Genomic DNA, 20,405 nt, shown 5'->3' on the forward strand with positions numbered 1-20,405 from the left:
GGAAGGACCCCCTGGACGACCTCTGCAAACCCACCACTCTGTTGAGATGCCTGTTTTTATATGACTCCTGTGAGTAGCACTCCTTTAATTGTTAATAAATGGTACATTGATACACTTAGATCGGCGCCCGGTCTTCTCTCTTTTTGTCTTGGATCCTACAGGGTTACTTCACCCTTCACTGGAGGCGGCCATCAAAGTGCATAGCAAGCCACACTGGACTCCGTTTACCGAAGCCAACCTTGCCATATTTGCTTTTTGCATAGATACTGCATGCAGTTCTGACTATCTGATTGCGCCAATCTCTCCCCTCCTCCTATTTTGAAATGACTGCCCTTACAGTTAGCAAAACCTGGCTTGTATTGTTTGTCCATTTCCCTCTGTAGTCTCTTATTAAAAAGAGACATTGCACAAAAAGATAAGGTCAACTTATCACATCAGGCCAGCCCCCCAGGGTAGATACTTTTGGCATCTGCAAATGCTTCTTTTGGTTGCAAAGTTTTGCAGGCTGCTGTTTAAGAGGGGTTGTTCCCTCTTGAGGAGTGTTCTATTCTTTAAACTTTTCTTTTTTAGACTGGGCTCCTGTGTCCTGGTTAGGGGTTTTAGGTTTAGCCTTGGGTAATTTTTTCCTTTTGGCACTGCTTTTGGACGTCCCAGTAGTTACGATTTATGGAGCGGTATATCCGTCGATGAATGAAAGAGAAAATGGGATTTTTGTACTTCCCGTAAAATCCATTTCTCTGAGTTCATCAATAGACACAGCACCCACCCTTCTATGAAGTTCTGATACTTCTAATACTGCTTGCTACTTAAGTGAGTAGCTAGAGCAGAGAGGGGGGTTATATACCAAGCCAAGGACGGCACATGAGCGTAGCCAGGTGTTTTTTGTTCTCCCTGGTCCTACTCCTTGAGGAGGCAATATAACCCAGTAGTTATGATTTATGAAGCACTGTGTTAGTCGATGAACGAAAGAGAAACTGAGTTTTTTCTGAAGGTCACACCTGCTGCTAGAGTCCAGCAAACCTGTGCTCTAGTGCTCCAGTACTGTCTGCTAGAGCATCCCCCATGCTTCTAACAGACCTTTGAAGAGGGTTCTTTAGCTTAAAAGCTTCTGGCAAGTACAGTTGTAAATTAACGGGTTACTGCATGATCCTGATCCCCCGCTGGGCTTTTTAACCACTTTACCGCTGCTCACTAGAGCGCTACTGTGGCAAAGTGGCTCTTGTAGGTCTGACCACGTAGACCTACGTCGCCAGACACTCCCGTTTCTCGGCGGAGCGCGTGCAGCCGGAGGCTCGCTCCCGCTGTATTCAGTCACAGCGGGAGTCGGGCCAGGGGAGGAGCAGCGGCGATCGCCGCTGCTCTTCCCCGATCATCGGGGAAATGAGTCTGGAGATCCGCCCGCTTGTGTAAACAAAGCAGGCGGATCTCCTAAGTGACAGGCAGGGTCAGATTGCAGGGTTCAGCATAGCTGAACCTGCGATCTGTCCTTGTGTCACACAGTCGCCTCCCCCCCCACATGTCAGTAAGCACCAGGCATACATTAACCCCTCCCTCTCCAATAAAATGAACCCCTTCCCTGCCAGTGTCATTTTTACAGTAACAGTGCATATTTATAGCACTGATTACTGTAGTAATGTCACTGGTACCCTCAAAAGTGTCAAAAATGTCAGTCAAGGGTCCGATCTGTCCGCCGCAATGTCGCAGTCCCGCAAGAAAAAAAAAAAAATTGCAGATCGCCGCCATTACTCGTTAAAAAAAAAAAAAAACACCAAAAACGACATAAATCTTTCCCTTAGTTAGTAAACGCAATAACTTTTGCACAAACCAATCAAAATACGCTTATTGCGATTTTTTTTTACCAAAAATATGTAGCAGAAAACAAATTGGCCTAAAATGATAAAAAAATTTGATTTTTTCATTTTTTTGGAGGTAATTTCATATAAAAAAATGTGAAAAATATTGTTATTTTTTCAAAATTGTCGCTCTTTTTTTGTTTATAGCGCAACAAGTAAAAATCGCACATGTGATCAAATACCACCAAAAGAAAGCTCTGTTTGTGGGGAAAAAAAGGACGTAAATTTTGTTTGGGTATGGCGTTGCATGACCGCGCAATTGTCAGTTAAAGTCGCACAGTGCCGAATCGCAAAAAGTGGCCCAGACGTAAGACAGCAAAATCCTCCGGTGGTAAAGTGGTTAACCACTTGCCGACTGCCTAACGCCGATCTACGTCGGCAGTCAGCCCCTCACAGGCAAAGTGACGTAGGGCTACGTCACTAGCTTGTGAGGGTCTAGGGAGCGAGCGCGCGCCCCCGGAGGCCCGCTCCCGCTCCCGCGTGGTCACGGACCCCCCCGCGCGTGTGACCAGCGGACCCGATGTCCGCCGGTCACTCGGCGATCGGCGGGGGAGAGGGAGAATGTCAGGCAGCTTGTGTAAACAAGCTGCCTGTCATTCTCCTCGCTGTAAAGACACTGATAAAACGGATCTAGTATGTAGATCCGTTGATCAGTGTCCTTACAGCTCAAGCCACAGCCAATCACAGTAGAAAGCACGCCCCTAGGGATACACAAAGCCCCTCCCTTCCAAATAAAGTTAACCCCTTCACAACCAGTGTATTTTTACAGTAACAGTGCATATGTATAGCACTGATTACTGTAGAAATGTCACTGGTAACCCCAAAAGTGTCACAAATGTCAGTCAAGGGTCCGATCTGTCCGCCCCAATGTCGCAGTACCGCAAAAAAAAAATCGCAGATCGCCGCCATTACGCGTTAAAAAAAAAAACAACAAAAATGACAAAAATCTTTCCCTTTGTTAGTAAACGCGATAACTTTTGCGCAAACCAATCAAAATACGCTTTTTGCGATTTTTTTTACCAAACATATGTAGCATAAAACAAATTGGCCGAAAATTTTAAAAAATTTTGATTTTTACTTTTTTTTTTAGGGGGAATTTCATATAAAAAAATGTGAAAAATATTGTTATTTTTGCAAAATTGACGCTCTTTTTTTGTTTATAGCGCGTGATCAAAAAATCGCACAGGTGATCAAATACCGCCAAAAGAAAGCTCTGTTTGTGGGAAAAAAAGGACGTCAAATTCGTTTAGGTACAGCGTCGCACGACCGCGCAATTGTCCGTTAAAGTCACGCAGTGCCGAATCGCAAAATACCCCCTGGTCAGCAAGGGGGTAAAATCTTCCGGGGCTTAAGTGGTTAAGGACTGCCAGATTCAAGTAGTGAGTGCTGACAAATTACCTGCTAGAATCTCTACTGGAAGACTAGCAAACACAGTTTGGAAATGCTACTATGTGTTGTTCATATGACCCTTGCACTGGGGATCTACCTGCCAAAATCTTGGCCCCCCTAAAAACACCAGCTGATGACCAATGAAAATTGAATAACCAATTCTGGATGGTCATGACATTGATACCATCTGAAATTTAAAAACTTAAAAGTAAAAAAAGTTCAGAAAACAAACAACTATTTCATAACCATTTATAACAATGAATTTTATTTCAGGAGTCAACAGCCATAAAATCTACAATTTGCTGACAATGAATTTGGTTTTTGAGATGCAATAAAAATTCCACAGCCAAAGCAGACTTAATGGTTTACCTTCATTTCCATGTGTAACAAAGAGGACTTCTCCGTTGTTACTGAGCAGTACTGACTCCAGACATAAAATGGCTGCAAAATCAGTTAAAAGAGAGACACAAATCAGTTTGTTTTTCTTTTCAACTACATCACTAAAAGCAATCATTAGGCGCATTACTTCCTTTGATAAGCTCAGTGTGCATCTTGTTCAATGAGGCAAAGTGCTGTAAACCATAGCAACCAATCAGCTATGTTCACACAGACATAAAGGCATTACTAGAGTCTGTTTCTTGGCATGCAAATGCAGCCAACCCAACATCAATGTATATACATTATATAGCCAGAAGTTGGTGGACACATGACCAATTCCCAAGCCCGAGCATTCCCAAAAGTGCTCAGACTTTTGGGAAGGCCATTTAGCCATAGTATTTGTAGGATTAGGTACTGATGCTGGATGAAAAGGCTTGGCTCTCAGTCAGTGTTCCAATTCACCCTAAAGGTGTCCAGGTAGGGCTGAAGTGAGGACTGTGCATATCTTTGAAGTTCCTCCACACCAAGTCTTTATGGAGCTTACTTTATGCACAGAGGAACAGTCATCAGTCATGCTGGAGCAGAAAAGGACCTTCCCCAAACTATTGCCACAGAAAATGCACATGGTCTTGTCCAAAATGTCTTTGTATGCAGTAGCGTTAACAATACCCTATTCTCAAAACACAAGAACTCACTCATTTGGAGGGATGTGCATATGTTTTAGCATAGCATAGGTTAGGATATACAGTACCTCACGAAAGTGAGTACACCCCTCACATTTTTGTAAATATTTTATTATATCATTTCATGTGACAACACTGAAGAAATTACACTTTACTACAATGTAAAGTAGTGAGTGTACAGCTTGTATAACTGTGTTAATTTGCTGTCCCCTCAAAATATCTCAACACACAGCCATTTATGTCTAAACCGATGTCAACAAAAGTGAGTACACCCCTAAGTGACAATGTCCAAATTTGGGCCCAATTAGCCATTTTTCCTCCTCGGTGTCATGTGATTTGTTAGTGTTACAAGGTCTCAGGTGTGAATAAGGAGCAGGTGTAATAAATTTGGTGTTATCGCTCTCACTCTCTCATACTGATCACTGGAAGTTCAACATGGCACCTCATGGCAAAGAACTCTCTGAGAATCTGAAAAAAAGAATTGTTGCTCTACATAAAGATGGCTTAGGCTATAAGAAGATTGCCAAGACCCTGAAACTGAGCTGCAGCACGGTGGCAAAGACCATACAGCGGTTCAACAGGACAGGTTCCACTCAGAACAGGCCTCGCCATGGTCGACCAAATAAGTTGAGTGCACACGCTCAGCGTCATATCCAGAGGTTGTCTTTGGGAAAAAGACATATGAGTGCTGCCAGGGGTGGGGGGGTCAGCCTGTCAGAGCTCAGACCATACGCTGCACACTGCCCCAGAAGTCCCAGAAGGAAGCCTCTTCTAAGGATGATGCACAAGAAAGATTGCAAACAGTTTGCTGAGGACAAGCAAACTAAGGAAATGGATTACTGGAACCATTTACTGTGGTCTGATGAGACCAAGATAAACTTATTTGGTTCAGATGGTGTCATGTGTGTGTGGTGGCAACCAGGTGAGGAGTACAAAGACAAGTGTGTCTTGCCTACAAGAAGAATGGTGGTGGGAGTGCCATGGTCTGGGGCTGAATGAGTGCTGCCGACACTGGGTAGCTCCAAATCATTGAGGAACCATGAATGCCAACATGTACTGTGACATACTGAAGCAGAGCATGATCCCCTCATTTCGGAGACTAGGCCGCAGGGCAGTATTCCAAGATGAAATTTACCCCAAACAAACCTCCAAGACGACTACTGCCTTGCTAAAGAAGCTGAGGGTAAAAATGATGGACTGGCCAAGCATGTCTCCAGACCTAAACCCTACTTAGCATCTGTGGGGCATCCTCAAACAGAGGGTGGAGGAGCGCAAGGTCTCCAACATCCACCAGCTCCGTGATGTCATCATGGAGGAGTGGAAGAGGACTCCAGTGGCAACCTGTGAAGCTCTGGTGAACTCCATACCCAAAACGGTTAAGGCAGTGCTGGGAAATAAAAGGTGACCACACACAATATTGACACTTTGGGTCCAATTTGGACATTGCCACTTAGGGGTGTACTCAGTTTTGTTGCCAGTGGTTTAGACATTAATGGCTGTGTGTTGAGTTATTTTGAGGGGACAGCAAAATGTATACCGTTATACAAGCTGTACACTCACTACTTTACATTAGTGTAATTTATTTAGTGTTGTCATGAAAAGATATAATAAAATATTTACAAAAATGTGAAGGGTGTATCCACTTTTGTGAGATACTGTGTGTGTGTATATATATATATATATATATATATATATATATATATATATATATATATATATATATATATATATATATATATATATATATACACACATACATACACACACACACACACATACATAAACACACATACACATTGTATATACAGTATATTCATAGAGCTTAGGAGAGACTTTAGTTATGAAGTTGTATCACTCATTTTTGACCTTTCCCTTCTTTCTCATTTTAGTAGTCACCTCACGGTAGCCCAATCAAAAACTTCAGCTGATGAGCAGAGGTTTAGAAAAACATATAAAGAAGGATTGATCAGAAGTAATTGCCTAGAACACAGATTATCTGTGATATGTTGTAAAGTAATACAACTCCTACTTTAGGGGAAAGTGCAAAAGCTTTTCCTGAGTATTTAAAAAGATAGTAATGACAGGGCTTCTAATGAGTAGGTCACAACTTCACAATACAGTATAATGGTTCTGCCAGAAAGAATACAATACTTTCATACAACCCAGTACCAGGCCTGGGTTCCGATGTGTGCCATTACGTCAAAATGAGTTGATCATCTGCCAGCAATAAAAGTCTTTTGTACAAGTGACACAAATGCCCTCTGTCAGCGTGTTGGCATGAGAAATAATAAAAAGGTCCTATTCTCAAACCAGGAGGACAGCAGACACACGAGCAGGATTTTCATTCTTTACATTAACTCATCGCTGATGGCCAGCTCGTTATAATTTATAGCTCAGATAAATACACAGCATATGCAGCTAGAAGTATTATTTGCAGGCGGTCCCCGGGTTACAAACATCCGACAAACGACTCCTACTTACAAACAGGGGGAGACAACAGGAAGTGAGAGGAAATCTACCCCCTAGGAAGGGAAATTCACTCCAGCATGAGTTATAAGGGGAAAAGGGTTTCTCCACTGAAGCTTTATCACCATACATTGGTTTCCACAACAACCCAAAATTTTCAAAATCCAAATTGTCATAGGGACAGAATGTGGGGTGAAATCTTCTGAACAGGGGCACAGAGAGCAAAACAAATGTTACAGGGGTGTTACCCTTCCCTAGGTTATCCAAAAAACCTAAACAATTTTTTTTTGGCTTCAGCTACACTTAAAAAATGTACCTGTTCAACTTAAACCTTCAGAACCTATCTTGTTTGTAACCCAGGGAGTCCGCCTGCGTATCATTACTCATTAGCAACAGAATATACAGTATATTTAAGTGACAAGAATAAAATCATGGTAGGTGCATTTTTTTTTTACATGATAATTCTGCTGTTTAATAAACCTGTATTTTCAGTAGAAAAAAAAAAGTAAATTCAAATAAATTTAGTGCACACAAACACATTATATTACCTAGTTTTTAGTAAAATATAAAACATGAGGCTGCATTGAGTAAATAGATAGCAAATATTTTAAGCCCACACTTGTCCATATGGAATGCTTTAAAGGCCTCATCAATTTAGAGTTAACACTGAATGCTATCCTTAGTAATATTGCTCTTACTCCAGTATGTGCTGCCATACATAATGTGGGGCATAGTCGTCATTTTCATACACTTTACGTTTGCTTTTTATGTTCTTTTCATTTATTATATTAAACCTAAATTGTTTAGCCATTCGTTTTTAACTTCACTTTATTGCTATCACAAGGGGTGACAATTCGCCTATGTGATAGCATAGTGCAGATGATAGGTTCTCTCTAAAAGGACTCAATAGATCACAAATGTCACCGCTGCACTCAATTGAAGCTGATTAAACACATTGACAGCTCTGAACCCAGAAGTGCTCAGAGCTGAGCGCTTCCAGGTTCAAACTACCTAAGGAGATCAGCAAACTCCCACTGCTCTCTATCCTGACACTTGCCAGGTTTAAACTACCAAACCACACCAGCCAGGTTTAAACTACCAAACCACACCAGACCCTCTTTCAGTAACCCAGTTCACTATTGCATCCTGCAGTGCAAAAGCATTGCTTTAGTGCATTGGGGTTCTATTCAAAAGAATGGCATGCCTAGTGCAGAACTGTGTGTTGTGCTATTCCAGAATGCTGTAAAAAACATCATACATTAAAAAAAAAAAAAAATTGGAAAAAAGGAGCAGAATGTAACATTTTACCTGGATAGTCGATATAGGTCTTCAGTGTACACAGACACTCATGACACAATGCCCACAACTCCTCTTCTTGTAAAGGCTTGCCATAATTTATTAATAGGTCTTTGAGAGGAATCCACTGTAAAATAAGAAGCACCCAAAAATAAACCCTGATTATTTTGTGTGTTACATAGAGATTCATGATAACCCCTCCCCCATACAGCTGTGGCCATGGGTGGATACAGTATTGCAGAATTCAGGAACCAGTCCAGTCAGAAGTTTCAGAGATGCCTTTCAAAACTAAATTCCTTATTGTCTGTTTTCCTTGACAAATTTAATCTGGAGCTTTATTAGGTTATTAGAAAAGATGAGGAATGCATATGAAAAGCAAACACAATTTTGAGGCAATGCACAAATGTGGACTGTCCAAATTTGTTACAGATTGGGGTGTCTGGAATGATCTGCATATGTGTGTCCAATCTTAATTTATTTCAATAAAGGGTATTAATTTTCTTCCTGTGTCAGGTAGCATTCATGTTTCAGTGAGTTTGCCAAGTGCAACTCATTTATCACGTTGACGATTATCAATCTTAAAGTGATTGTAAAAGTTTTAATTTATTTATTTTTAAATAACAAACATGTTATACTTATCTCCTGTGTGCAGTGGTTTAGCACAGAGCAGCTCGGATCTTCCTCTTCTCTGGTCCATTTTTGCTGCTCCTAGCCCCTCCCTCCTGTCAAGTGCCCCCACAGCAAGCAGCTTGCTATGGGGGCACCCAAGTCAAGCTGCAGCTCCATGTGTCCATTCAGACACGGAGCTTCCGTTTGGCCCCGCCCCCCTCTCTCCTGATTGGCTAACTTACTTTGGTTGACAGCCGTGGGAGCCAATGGTGCCAATGGAGCGGTGTCTCTGCCAATCAGGAGGGAGAGCCCAGGACGGCCGAGGGTCTAGAAAGCGATCGTGACCCAGACTTCTCAACCAGATAGGTTGAGGGGCTCCAGGGAGCTTGTGAAGTGAAGAGGAAACTGGCTTTTCAGTTTCCTTGGTGTTTTAAAAAGTCCAGTTTGGGACCTAGAGCCTGGAGATTTCTAAGTGTTCCGCGTGGGATGAAATCTCCAATCCTGGGTCCAGCCATTTAGTTTAGCCAGCAAACAAATTTGTCAGGTGTGTGCTGAGCTTTTAATAGTGACCTGACCATGGTTCATGGCTCCACCCTAGCAGACAGGAGGTCTGGCCCAGGAGTCAGGAGGGCACCACATGGGAGTAAGTGCGGCACGAGGCTGCTATTCGTGTGCACCCTGTTGGGTGAGCTAAGTCTGTAGGAGACAGGCAAGGGCCTGGAGTTAGATGCCAGAGCAGCAGCTCTGGTACAAGCCAGGAGGGCTGAATGATTGTTTATTTCGTTTAAGACAGAAATGCTGAAACCCCTGCGAGGGAAACCCTGTTATTTTTCTGCTTGATGAACTTACCCTTAATAAACCTAGGCGAGGAAAGCCCTTAAAAAAAGAAAAAGCAAGTGGCGGTGTCCTTTAAATGCTCTACATTTGATGCGAGTCCCACACTACAACTCCTTTAAAGTGGAACTTTAGTAAGCAAAAAAGTCCTTCTAGATCCCATAGTCTAAATGTGTTCTTATCACACACCCCCAACCACTGGTGTAGTGTCAGGGGTCACAATGGTGACCCTGCTCCATGCTCCAGGGGGCCCCGTGAGGCCTCCCTGTCACATTCTGTCTTACACTTGGATAGGAGGGGTGGCGGGGTGACATATACAGGAACTGATCTTCTCCATTTACCTCCTGCAACTGCTGAAAGCTGGCTTCTTCTCCTCTCCCTCCCACCAGCATTAGGCAGCTGCAGGAGGACATTATGCTATTCAAAACAAAAAAAAAAATTCTGAACAATTTCATTTTTAATTGTGTCCCGCAACCAGTTACCAAATCCCCTGTTATGAAGTTTCAGTTCATGAACACAGAAGACAAAGGAGAAGGGATAAGCAGAAAGATTATAATGATCAATGAGTGATTCTCAATGAACACTTATCAAGAGTAAAGAACTGTCCTCCTACATAAAATATGGACACCCATCTACTACTACTACTAATTCAAAAGGGATTTTAAAAGTTAAGTGAAAGAAAACGTATGACATAACTTAGTTAACATTTTAAAATATGCATGAGAAATAGAATTACTTTACTTTGGAGCAAAATTGAATTTTACCTGCTGCTCATCTTGTAAAGCATCTGGCTCTTGTCCATCGATATCTTCATCTAGCTCAGGACTGTTGACATGTCTTGAGACAGAGCCGGCATCATCCAGATAAAGTGGTGGAGATATCAGCGTTTGATGTACTTTGTGTTGTGTTCTATTTAAAAATGCAAATTCTGAATCCATTTCCTCAGAATCTGCATACTTTTCCAGAGATCTACTTTTACTTTCCAAACATAGCATTTGCTGGTTTTCCTGTTCAAGAGCCATAACTAAATTTTCATAGGAAACTTGAGAATGGCATTTAGATTGTCCAAGAGGGGATAAACAGTTTGCATTGCTTGGCAAAGGGAGACAGGAATTGTCAAAAGTGACATGTTTTGACTGATTTGCTTGGCCATTGCTACATTCTTCTTGGTCATCCATACTAGGAACCGATGGCCAGCTTTTTAAGGTGGCCAATTCTCCACTTGGTGGAGACAGGGACAAAGCGTGTTTGTCAACTTGGATAACCACAGTAGAGTTTTTATTTCGGCGCTGTCTTTTTAAAGAAAGTTTTGCCATTTCATCTTCGACCTTTACCCTGTCAAAGTTTTCAAACTTTTCAAATGAGGGCAATTTTGTCTTTTCCCGTTTGTTTTTCTTGAGGTGGTAGCCAAAAGAATTTGGAGAGGAACATGGTTTATCCATTTTTAACTCCACTTCCCGCCATCCATTCTGAATTTCTCCTTCACGTGATGAGGTAGAATTATGATTTATGCAGCTGTTAGACAAGCAGCTTTCGTTAATAGAGATGATATGGTTTGGCATTCCCTTTGAAATGGGAGGTTCTTTAACACTATTGTCCTTTTTGTTGATCTCCTTCCAGAGACTGTCCCAGCCATCTATACCAGAAGAAATAAATGTACTTTAAAAATATTATCTTGGTATTTGTATCTACTGCTGGTTAATGTCTTAAAAGGTATTCATGGTTTTCACTGTCCTGTTGTACTGTTTATATACATGTTCATGGATTGTGACTAGTTTGTCTTATTGCTTTTCTCTATACTTTGACATATTAAGGCCACAGACATTTTAGCCAACCCCCATTCCCGATAACACACATTTTTTTCTTTCAGACCATACTACTTTACTACTATTGTCAGTATTTTGAAACCTCAAAGAAATTGATGTTCAAGACAGAAATGTGAGGAATATTGGGTAAATCAACCATACTGCAACCGAATTATACATCATGATAAGCTATAGTGCAGTTCTAAAGTGTCATTAACCACTTCTGGACGGGAAGGTTTTACCCCCTTAATGACCAGGCAGGCCATTTTTTTTGCAATTTGGCACTGCGTGACTAACTGGTAATTGCGCAGTCATGCAATGCTGTACTCAACAAAATTTACATCCCCCCCCCCCAAAAAAAAAAAACTAGAACTTTCTTTTGGTGGTGTATGATCATCTGTGCAGTTTTTTTTTTTTTTTTTTTTTTGCGATATAAACTAAAAAACACCAAGAATTTTGAGAAAAAAAAATTTAATTTTCTACCTTTTCTTATAAAAAATATCCAATAAACTCAATTTTTATCATACATTTAGGCCAAAATGTCTTTAGATACAGTTGTATTCAAAATTATTCAACCCCCCAATGCTGTAAAGGGTTTTAGGGAATTTAGTGTACATTTGTAATTGTATTCAGAATGAAATCCTACAAGGACTTCTTAAAGAACCATATGCAACTAAAATGACATCAATTGGTTTTGTAATACAGTAGTAAATGTTTCTTTTGTGAATTCTTCATTGACGCAATTATTCAACCCCTTAAAGACTACCACTCTGAAGAACAGAGGTTCATTGAAGTGTTTTCAATCAGGTATTGAAAACACCTGTGGATGTCAGGGAGCAGCAATAAAGCCTAATAAGCACCAATTATTCAGCTTTAAAATGACTGGGATACTCAGCTCCTTCTAGACATTTACTGGTGTGGTTACAAACATGGTGAAGTCAAGAGACTGTTCCAGGAAGACAAGAGAAGAGGTGATTACTCTTCACAGGAAGGGCAATGGCTATAAGAAGATTGCAAAGATGTGAAACATACCAAGAGACACCATAGGAAGCATCATTCACAAATTCAAGGCAAAGGGCACTGTTGAAACGCTACCTGGTCGTGGCAGAAGATGCTGACTTGACTGCTGTGCGCTACCTGAAGCGTAGAGTGGAGAAAAGTCCCCGTGTGACTGCTGAGGAACTGAGAAAAGATTTGTCAGATGTGGGTACTGAAGTTTCTGCTCAGACAATACGGCGTACACTGCGTAATGAAGGCCTCCATGCCAGAACTCCCAGGCACACCCCCTTGCTGTCTCCAAATAATAAGAAGAGTCGACTGCAGTATGCCAAAAGTCATGTGGACAAACCACAGAAGTTTTGGGATAGTGTTCTGTGGACTGATGAAACAAAATTAGAACTGTTTGGGCCCACGGATCAACGCTATGTTTGGAGGAGGAAGAACAAGGCCTATGAAGAAAAGAACACCTTGCCTACTGTGAAGCATGGCGGGGGGTCAATCATGCTTTGGGCTGTTTTGCTTCTGCAGGTACAGGGAAGCTTCAGCGTGCGCAAGGTACCATGAATTCTCTTCAGTACCAGGAGATATTGGATGACAATGTGATGCAGTCCGTCACAAACCTGAGGCTTGGGAGATGTTGGACCTTTCAACATGACAATGATCCCAAGCATACCTCCAAGTCCACTAGAGCATGGTTGCAGATTAAAGGCTGGAACATTTTGGAGTGGCCATCACAGTCACCAGACTTAAATCCGATTGAGAACCTCTGGTGGGACTTAAAGAAAGCAGTTGCAGTGCACAAGCCTAAGAATGTGACTGAACTGGAGGCTTTTGCCCATGACGAATGGGCGAAGATACCCGTAGATCGCTGCAAGACACTTGTGTCAAGCTATGCTTCACGTTTAAAAGCTGTTATAACTGTAAAAGGATGTTCTACTAAGTACTAAGATTAAATGTCACTTGGGGGTTGAATAAAACTGATAATGATGTGAGCACAGAAAAGACATTTGTGGTTATTTCATTACAAATTTTATGTTATATTTGTCTGACCTACACATGCCTCTTTGATTTAATTGTAAGCAGGATGACTGAATGATCAAAATCAATGTCAAACTGGCCAAAACAATCAATTTCAGTGGGGCTTGAATAATTTTGAATACAACTGTACATGTCTTTGATAAAAAAAGTCTCAATAAGAGTATATTGGTTTGCGCTAGAGTTATAGCGTCTACAAACTATGGTTTATATACTGGAATTTACCCAGCTTATTACTTTCTGACTGCCTATCTAATTTCTTGAAGTTCTAAAATGGCAGGGCAGTACAACTCCCCCCCCCCCCCCAAAAAAAAAAATTACCACTTTTTGGAAAGTAGACACCCCAAGGAATTTTCTGAGAGGCATGTTGAGCCCACTGAATATTTATTTTTTTTTGTCACAGGTGTTTGAAAAATGACAAAAAAAAAAAAGTTGTCATTGAAATGATATATTGCTCAGGCATGCCATGGGTATATGTGGAATTACACCCCAAAATATATTCTCTGCTTCTCCTGTGTACAGGGATACCACATGTGTGAGACTTTTTGGCAGTCTAGCCGCATACAGGACCCTGAAAACCAATCACCGCCTTCAGGCTTTCTAAGGGCGTAAATTGTTGATTTCACTCCTCACTACCTATCAGTTTCAGAGGCCATGAAACGCCAAGATAGCCCAAACCCCCCTCCCCAAAATGACCCCTTTTTGGAAAGTAGACACACTAAGCTATTTTCCTAGAGGCACGTTGAGTCCATGGAATATTTTATATTTTGCCACAAGTTTTGGGAAAATTACACATTGTGTATAAAAAAATACAAAAAACAAAAAAAAAAAAAAAAAAAAAGTTTTCACCTAAATGATAAATTGCTCACACATCCAATGGGTGTATGTGAAAAGACACTCCAAAATACATTCTGCTGCTTCTCCCGAGTACGGGGATACCGCGTGTGAGACTTTTTGACAGTCTAGCCACGTACAGGACACAGAAAAAACCAATCACTGCCTTTAGGTTTTCTAAGGGCGTAAATTGTTGATTTTACTCCTCACTACCTATCACAGTTTCGGAGGCCATGAAACACAACCCCTCCCTGCCTCCCAAATTAAGCCTTTTTGGAAAGAAGACACCCTAAGCTATTTGCTTAGGGGCATTCTGAGTATTTTGCAGAGCTGGATTTTTGTCACAAAATTTTTAAATTTTGAAAAAAAAAAAAAAAAATTTTTCCTTTTCTTTCTTCATTTTCCAAAACAAATGAGAGCTGCAAAATAATCACGTCTCTTAGCAAATACCTTGGGGTGTCATCTTTTTGAAAAGTGGGAATTTAGGGGGGTTTTGTGCCATCTTGGCATTTCATGGCTTCCGAAACTCTGATAGGTAGTGAGGAGTGAAATCAACAATTTACGCCCTTAGAAACCCTGAAGGCAGTAATTGGTTTTCGGGGTCCTGTACGTGGCTAGACTGCCAAAACGTCTCACACATGTGGTATCCCCTTACTCAGGAGAAGCAGCAGAATGTATTTTGGGGTGTAATTTTTACATATAACCATGGCATGTTTAAGCAATATGTCATTTAAGTGACAACTTTGTGAAAAAAAAAACAAAAAAAAAAAAATTTGATATTTTTCCGAAACCTGTTTTCCAAGTGTCTTTCAGGACAGTACCTTGAGAGAGATAGCCCCTCCCACTTGCCAACAGGAAACACCAATTCCACCAAACCTTAAAAAGGAGGCTTCTACCCACAGCTCCTCAGTTGTAGAAGAGTACCTCCAGCCCATGCTGGAACACATAATCAAAATATGGTTAATAACAGCAAAAAACAGAAAAGGGCAGGCTGCTGCTGTCCTGAAAGACTCTTAAAAAACAAGTTACCGGTAAGTCTAACTTGAATTTTCCCTAAACATCTTTCAGGACGGCACCTTGAGAGGATAAACGATACTTCCTAATTAGGGAGGGACCACAGCCTGAAGGACCTTTCTGCTAAAAGCCTGGTCACCTGCTGACAGAAGGTCCAATCTGTAATGACGTACAAACGTTAGGTACAGTACCTTGACCACATAGCCACCTTACAAATTTGATTTGGAGTGGCACTACCTTTTTCTGCCCATGTAGTGGCAAGAGCTAGAGTAGAGTGTGCTCAAAACCCCAGCAGGGGAGATAATTCTATCTGAATGTAAGCCTCTAAAATCGTTGACCTAAGCCACAAAGCAATTGACCCTTTTGATGCCTGGTGGCCCCTTTTGTTCCCTGAAAAAAGACAGAGAATCCGAAGACCTAAAGTTCCTTGTTACGGCCAGGTAGCGTAACAATATTCTCCTCACATCTAGATTGTGAAAAAGTCTTTCCTTAGCCCCTGAAGGGTTAGGACAAAATGTCGGCAGGACAATATCCTGAGACTGGTTTTGAACCGACACCACCTATGGTAAAAAATTTGGATCTTTGAGTATAATTCTATCAGGGTAGATGGAAAAGAAAGGCTCATTAATTGATAGCGCGTGCAGTTCACTGATTCTTCTTGCGGATTTAATTGCACTGAGGGAAAGATTCTTTAAGGAAATAGACTCCAAAGGTTCAAAAGGTTCCTTTGTGAAGGCCTGTAGAACCACTGACAAATCCCACTTAGGGAAAAATTTTGCAGGTGCTGGTCTGGAACGAGTAAGTGCCTTAAAAAATCTTGCGACCAAGGCTTCTGAAGCAATTGGTCTCTCCAGGAATACTCCTAAGGCGGCTACCTGCACCTTAAGAGTACTAACCGCCAGACCCTTTTCTGCACCATCCTGCAGGAATTCCAACACTGATATAATATCTTTCAAGGTTCAATTCATTGAATGACACCAAGTATTGTAGGTTTTCCAAACTTCAGCGTAAATAGCCCTAACGTTCTTCCTACTAGAAAGCAAAGTGGTCCCTAGAGATCCTTTATTCTTCAATAGTTGCTTCTCAGATACCAGGCAGTGAGAATTAGCCTGGCCACATTGTGACGTACTGGGCCCTGAAGCAGCAAATCCTGTTTAAGAGGGAGCTGCAAAAATGGTTTGACTGCCATCTGTAGAATGGTTAAGAACCAAGCTCTCCTTGGCCAAAATGGGGCAATCAGAATCACTGACGCTCTTTCTTTCTGTATTTTCTGTAATACCAGCGGAATGAGTTGGAAAGGGGGCAAAGCGTAACCCAGAAGAAAATTCTAAGGATGCGCTAAGGCATCTATCCCCAGGGTACTGTCGTCTCGGTGGAGAGAAAAAATTGAGATCTAGGTAAAAGAATATGTTGACCCTACTGTAGAGATCAGGTATCCTACCTGATGTCTGGCACCCTAACCCACTCCTTATAGATCTGTCCGCAATTAAGCGGAAAGGAGCTAAGCCACTTCATTACTATTGGGTACCTAAGAGGGATACATCCAGAAAAGTAACCTATTGTGTAAGGTATACGGGTCAGATAGGTTCTGATACCGCCTCTTTAGACTACCATACTCCTATGCACAAAGTTCTTAAAGGGAAGAGGAGGATATTTTATCACCCTCTTCTAGGGTCCTACGACCTTACCAGGTTTTTAAGCAGAGGAAGGCCTCCGGTATGACCTAACAAAAGGGACTGTGTCTTCTGGCATCTGACGCTTCTGCAGCCAGAGCGTCTGGCCCTTCCATTTCCCTGGGGATATAAGGTCTGTAACAAAAGTGATATATGTATAATTAATATCACACCTATAGAAGGCCACTGATTGTGCGTTACTAACGCACAGCCCCAGAAAAATAGATGCAGACAGACAAGTGTATTTCTCAAGTGCCGCTAGATAAACTAGACCCGACAAGACACAACAACTTCCTAGTTGTGTATTTTTTAAAACTGCAATAAACACAGGTTATAACAAAAATAGGAAGACCCAAGAGTCTGCCCTATTGAATATACAGATGTGTAGCCAAATGTAAAGACAGAAACAGAAAGACACAAGAGCATTCCTGCTGTGTAACACGATCAGCAACAAAGCCCATATAAAGACAGAAGGGACACAAACACCCATGCTGTGTATTGCTGACAAGGTACCATGTAACAAACATACCAGAAAAGATACAAACTTTCAAGTTTTCTCATTTCTGATGAGCAACAAGGTATAGTTATATGTCAGAAAACCTCTAGATTTCTATGTCGTGCATTTCTGATAGTCAAGGTACAGAAGACACTAGCCATGTCAATGTTGTCCGTTTACAATTGGCCACCAGGTATAGCCATATAGTGCCAATGCACTGCTAACATCAATGTTGCATATATATGATTAGCAACAGGGTACACCTTGACCAATCATTTCTTTGATGGTGCGCGTTTTGCATGATAACATTGTATAGGCATGTACTAGGCATGCAACAAAAAAAGTTACAACAAAATGTACAATTTTGTGCCATTTGATAAGTAACTGGGTAGCCCTAACAGGGAAGCCACTAATGCCTCGTTTCCACTGAGCGGAACGGTTCGGGTCGGTACAGTTTGGAAGGGTTAGAATGGTCCGGTCTATTCAGGTGAGCGTTTCCACTGCAAGTCGGGCCACCAGGGACCATGCGGGGTTTACACCAAATGAGGTGTTTGTTTTGCTCTTTCATTTGACGTGAGCATTGATGGTTTCCTGTCCGCCAATCAGAGGACTCTATCGTGTGACGCCAGTAGCTCCGCCCTAACCGTACCGTACCATTTCCTATGGCCCTACATCTGAAGCAGGACCAGGAATGGTGCGGTTTGGTTCGGTTGTATGGGCCACTTTCATAATGGAAACACTCAAATTAGCGTACCGTACCGAACCGACCCGAACCGATCCGCTCAGTGGAAACGAGGCATTAGCTATCTATTAATGCTGTGCATTTCTGAATAGTCACATGGTATATTCATGTAACTGAAATGTTACCAATAAAATTTCAGTTTGTGTAACTTGAAAAAAATTGTAGACCTGACAGAAATGATACCCGAAATGCCACTAGCAAACCTTAACCACTTTACTACCAGTCACGTAACCTCTACGTGATCAGACTTTGCGGGGTTATACCGGGATGATGCCTCTAGCTAGAGGCATCATCCCGGTACCGTTGTTTGAAGCCGACGGTCGGCTTTCCGTCGGTAACGATCGATGCGGCTCGGGAGCCGCTCGATCGTTACCCGGGGGGGCGGGAGGGGACGTCCCCCCCCTCCCGCCGCCTTCCGCGGCTTTGCTCGGGGCTACCGTCCCACCGGGAGCCCCGAGCACCCAGCCGGCACGTCCGCCGGCTGGATGGAGTCCCGATGAATGCCGGAAACGGCATCGATCGGGTCTCCGATGACGTAACCCGGAGGCGGCGTCCATGACGTCACGTCCGGGTTACTGTGCTGCAAAAGGCGGCAGATTTGAAAAACGGCTGTATGCAAAAATGCCGTTTTCGGCGTTTTGCATACAGGGAAGTGTAGTGGAGGGGTCTAGGGTCTTTTAGACCCTCGATCCCTCCATAAAGAGTACCTGTCACGACATATTGCTGTCACCAGGGATGTTTACATTGCTTGTGACAGCAATAAAAGTGATCAGATTTTTTTTTTTTTAAAAACCTGTAATAAAGTTTAAAAAAAAAGAAAAAATAAATAGGAAAAAAAAAAAAAAAAAAAAATTTAGCCGTCCCCGTCACCGTTAGCTCGCGCACAAAAAAAAACGTATACGCAAGTCGAGCCGCAAATGAAATCGCTGTTCAAACCACACATGTGAGATATCGCCGCGATCGCCAGAGCGTGGGCAATAATTAAAAAAAAAGAGCTACACTCTAACTCTAAACTGGTAACCGTTAAATAAATTTAAAGCGTCGCAGATTGAGATCTCTATTGACCGTAGTTTGTCGCCATCCCACGGGGGGGCGCAATTTTAAACCGTAACATGTTTGGTATCTATTTACTCGGCGTGACATCATCTTTCACAATATACAAAAAAAATGGGCTAACTTTACTGTTTAGTATTTTTTAAATGCAGTGAAATGTGATTTTTCAAATTTTTTCCAAAAAAATGGCGTTTTAAAGACCGCTGCGCAAATACCGCGTGACAAAAAATTTTGCAATGACCGACATTTTATTCTCCAGAGTCTTTGCTAAAAAAATATATATAATGTTTGGGGGTTCTAAGTAGTTTTCTAGGAAAAAATACTGGTTTTAACTTGTGAACAAAAAGTGTCCGAAATAGGGCTGGGGCTAAAGTGGTTAAGGTTGCGTATTTCCAAATAGTAACCTGGTACAGCCATGTAACAGAGATGTTACTACTAACAATCACTTTAAAGTTGCTCCTTTGATTAGCACCAGTGTAGTTATAACAGAACTGACTCTGGGGACCTCTGCGCATTTCTGACTTAGCAGTCAGGTTACCGCCAAGTAACCAACGGAAATGTTGCTACCAACAATGTAGTGCATTTCTAATATACAGAAGAAAAGGGTGTAATAGGCAGACACCCCCAACTTTCCATGGAGAATTTTAGTAAGAAAAATAAACCTATAGCCAAAATAAACAGAAAATGACAGACAACTAATGTTGCATATTTTTGATAGCCGACAAAAACACTCCAAAAGATACCAATACTCTACAGCATTGTGTATTTGTAAGATACCGCCAACCCAGGCATAAAGTCAGAGTCATGGGGATTTCAACTAAAAAATAGCCTGCAGAGGACAAGCTTTATATATGCATAGTTTGGACTCTAGATATTAAACATTCCTCCTCCGGAGGAGAACCCGGGTAGTTCCAAATAATGGAAGTCTAAGGTGGGTGTATACATCGCATTAGTAGCCGCTGTTACCTTACCACCCAGGGGGGAATCCAAGTTTCCCAGCATCCAAGATCTTAACGGGCACAGGCCTGGAGATCAATTACCTCCGCCTTTTTTTGGGAAGGGCTGGACATAATCTTTGCTTGGAGGCAATCAGACCCCTGAAAGATTAGACAAGCAACCATTAAATACAGGTTAATATATATATATATATGAAGCTGTTGTACAGAGATTTTTACACCCAAAAAAAAAAAAAATCAACTAGAGTTGCAGACAATAATGCATCTAGTTCATCACGGGGTGGGTAGTA

The 20,405-nt window shown here is 41.8% G+C and overlaps 1 protein-coding gene across 1 annotated transcript in view; it reads right to left on the bottom strand.

The window, feature by feature from the left end:
* KNDC1 (kinase non-catalytic C-lobe domain containing 1) overlaps nt 1-20,405 on the bottom strand; it is a gene marked incomplete at its 5' end in the record, with an annotated part of 236,509 nt that overhangs the window by 113,433 nt on the left and 102,671 nt on the right. The window contains 3 exons of the mRNA XM_082266721.1: nt 3,612-3,683; nt 8,078-8,192; nt 10,273-11,144. Of these exons, the coding sequence (XP_082122847.1) occupies nt 3,612-3,683; nt 8,078-8,192; nt 10,273-11,144 (1,059 nt within the window). The remainder of the gene's footprint in view (nt 1-3,611; nt 3,684-8,077; nt 8,193-10,272; nt 11,145-20,405) is intronic.

This window comes from Pelophylax lessonae (assembly GCF_965119305.1).
Source record: "Pelophylax lessonae genome assembly, chromosome: 9".
Lineage (NCBI taxonomy): Eukaryota > Metazoa > Chordata > Amphibia > Anura > Ranidae > Pelophylax > Pelophylax lessonae.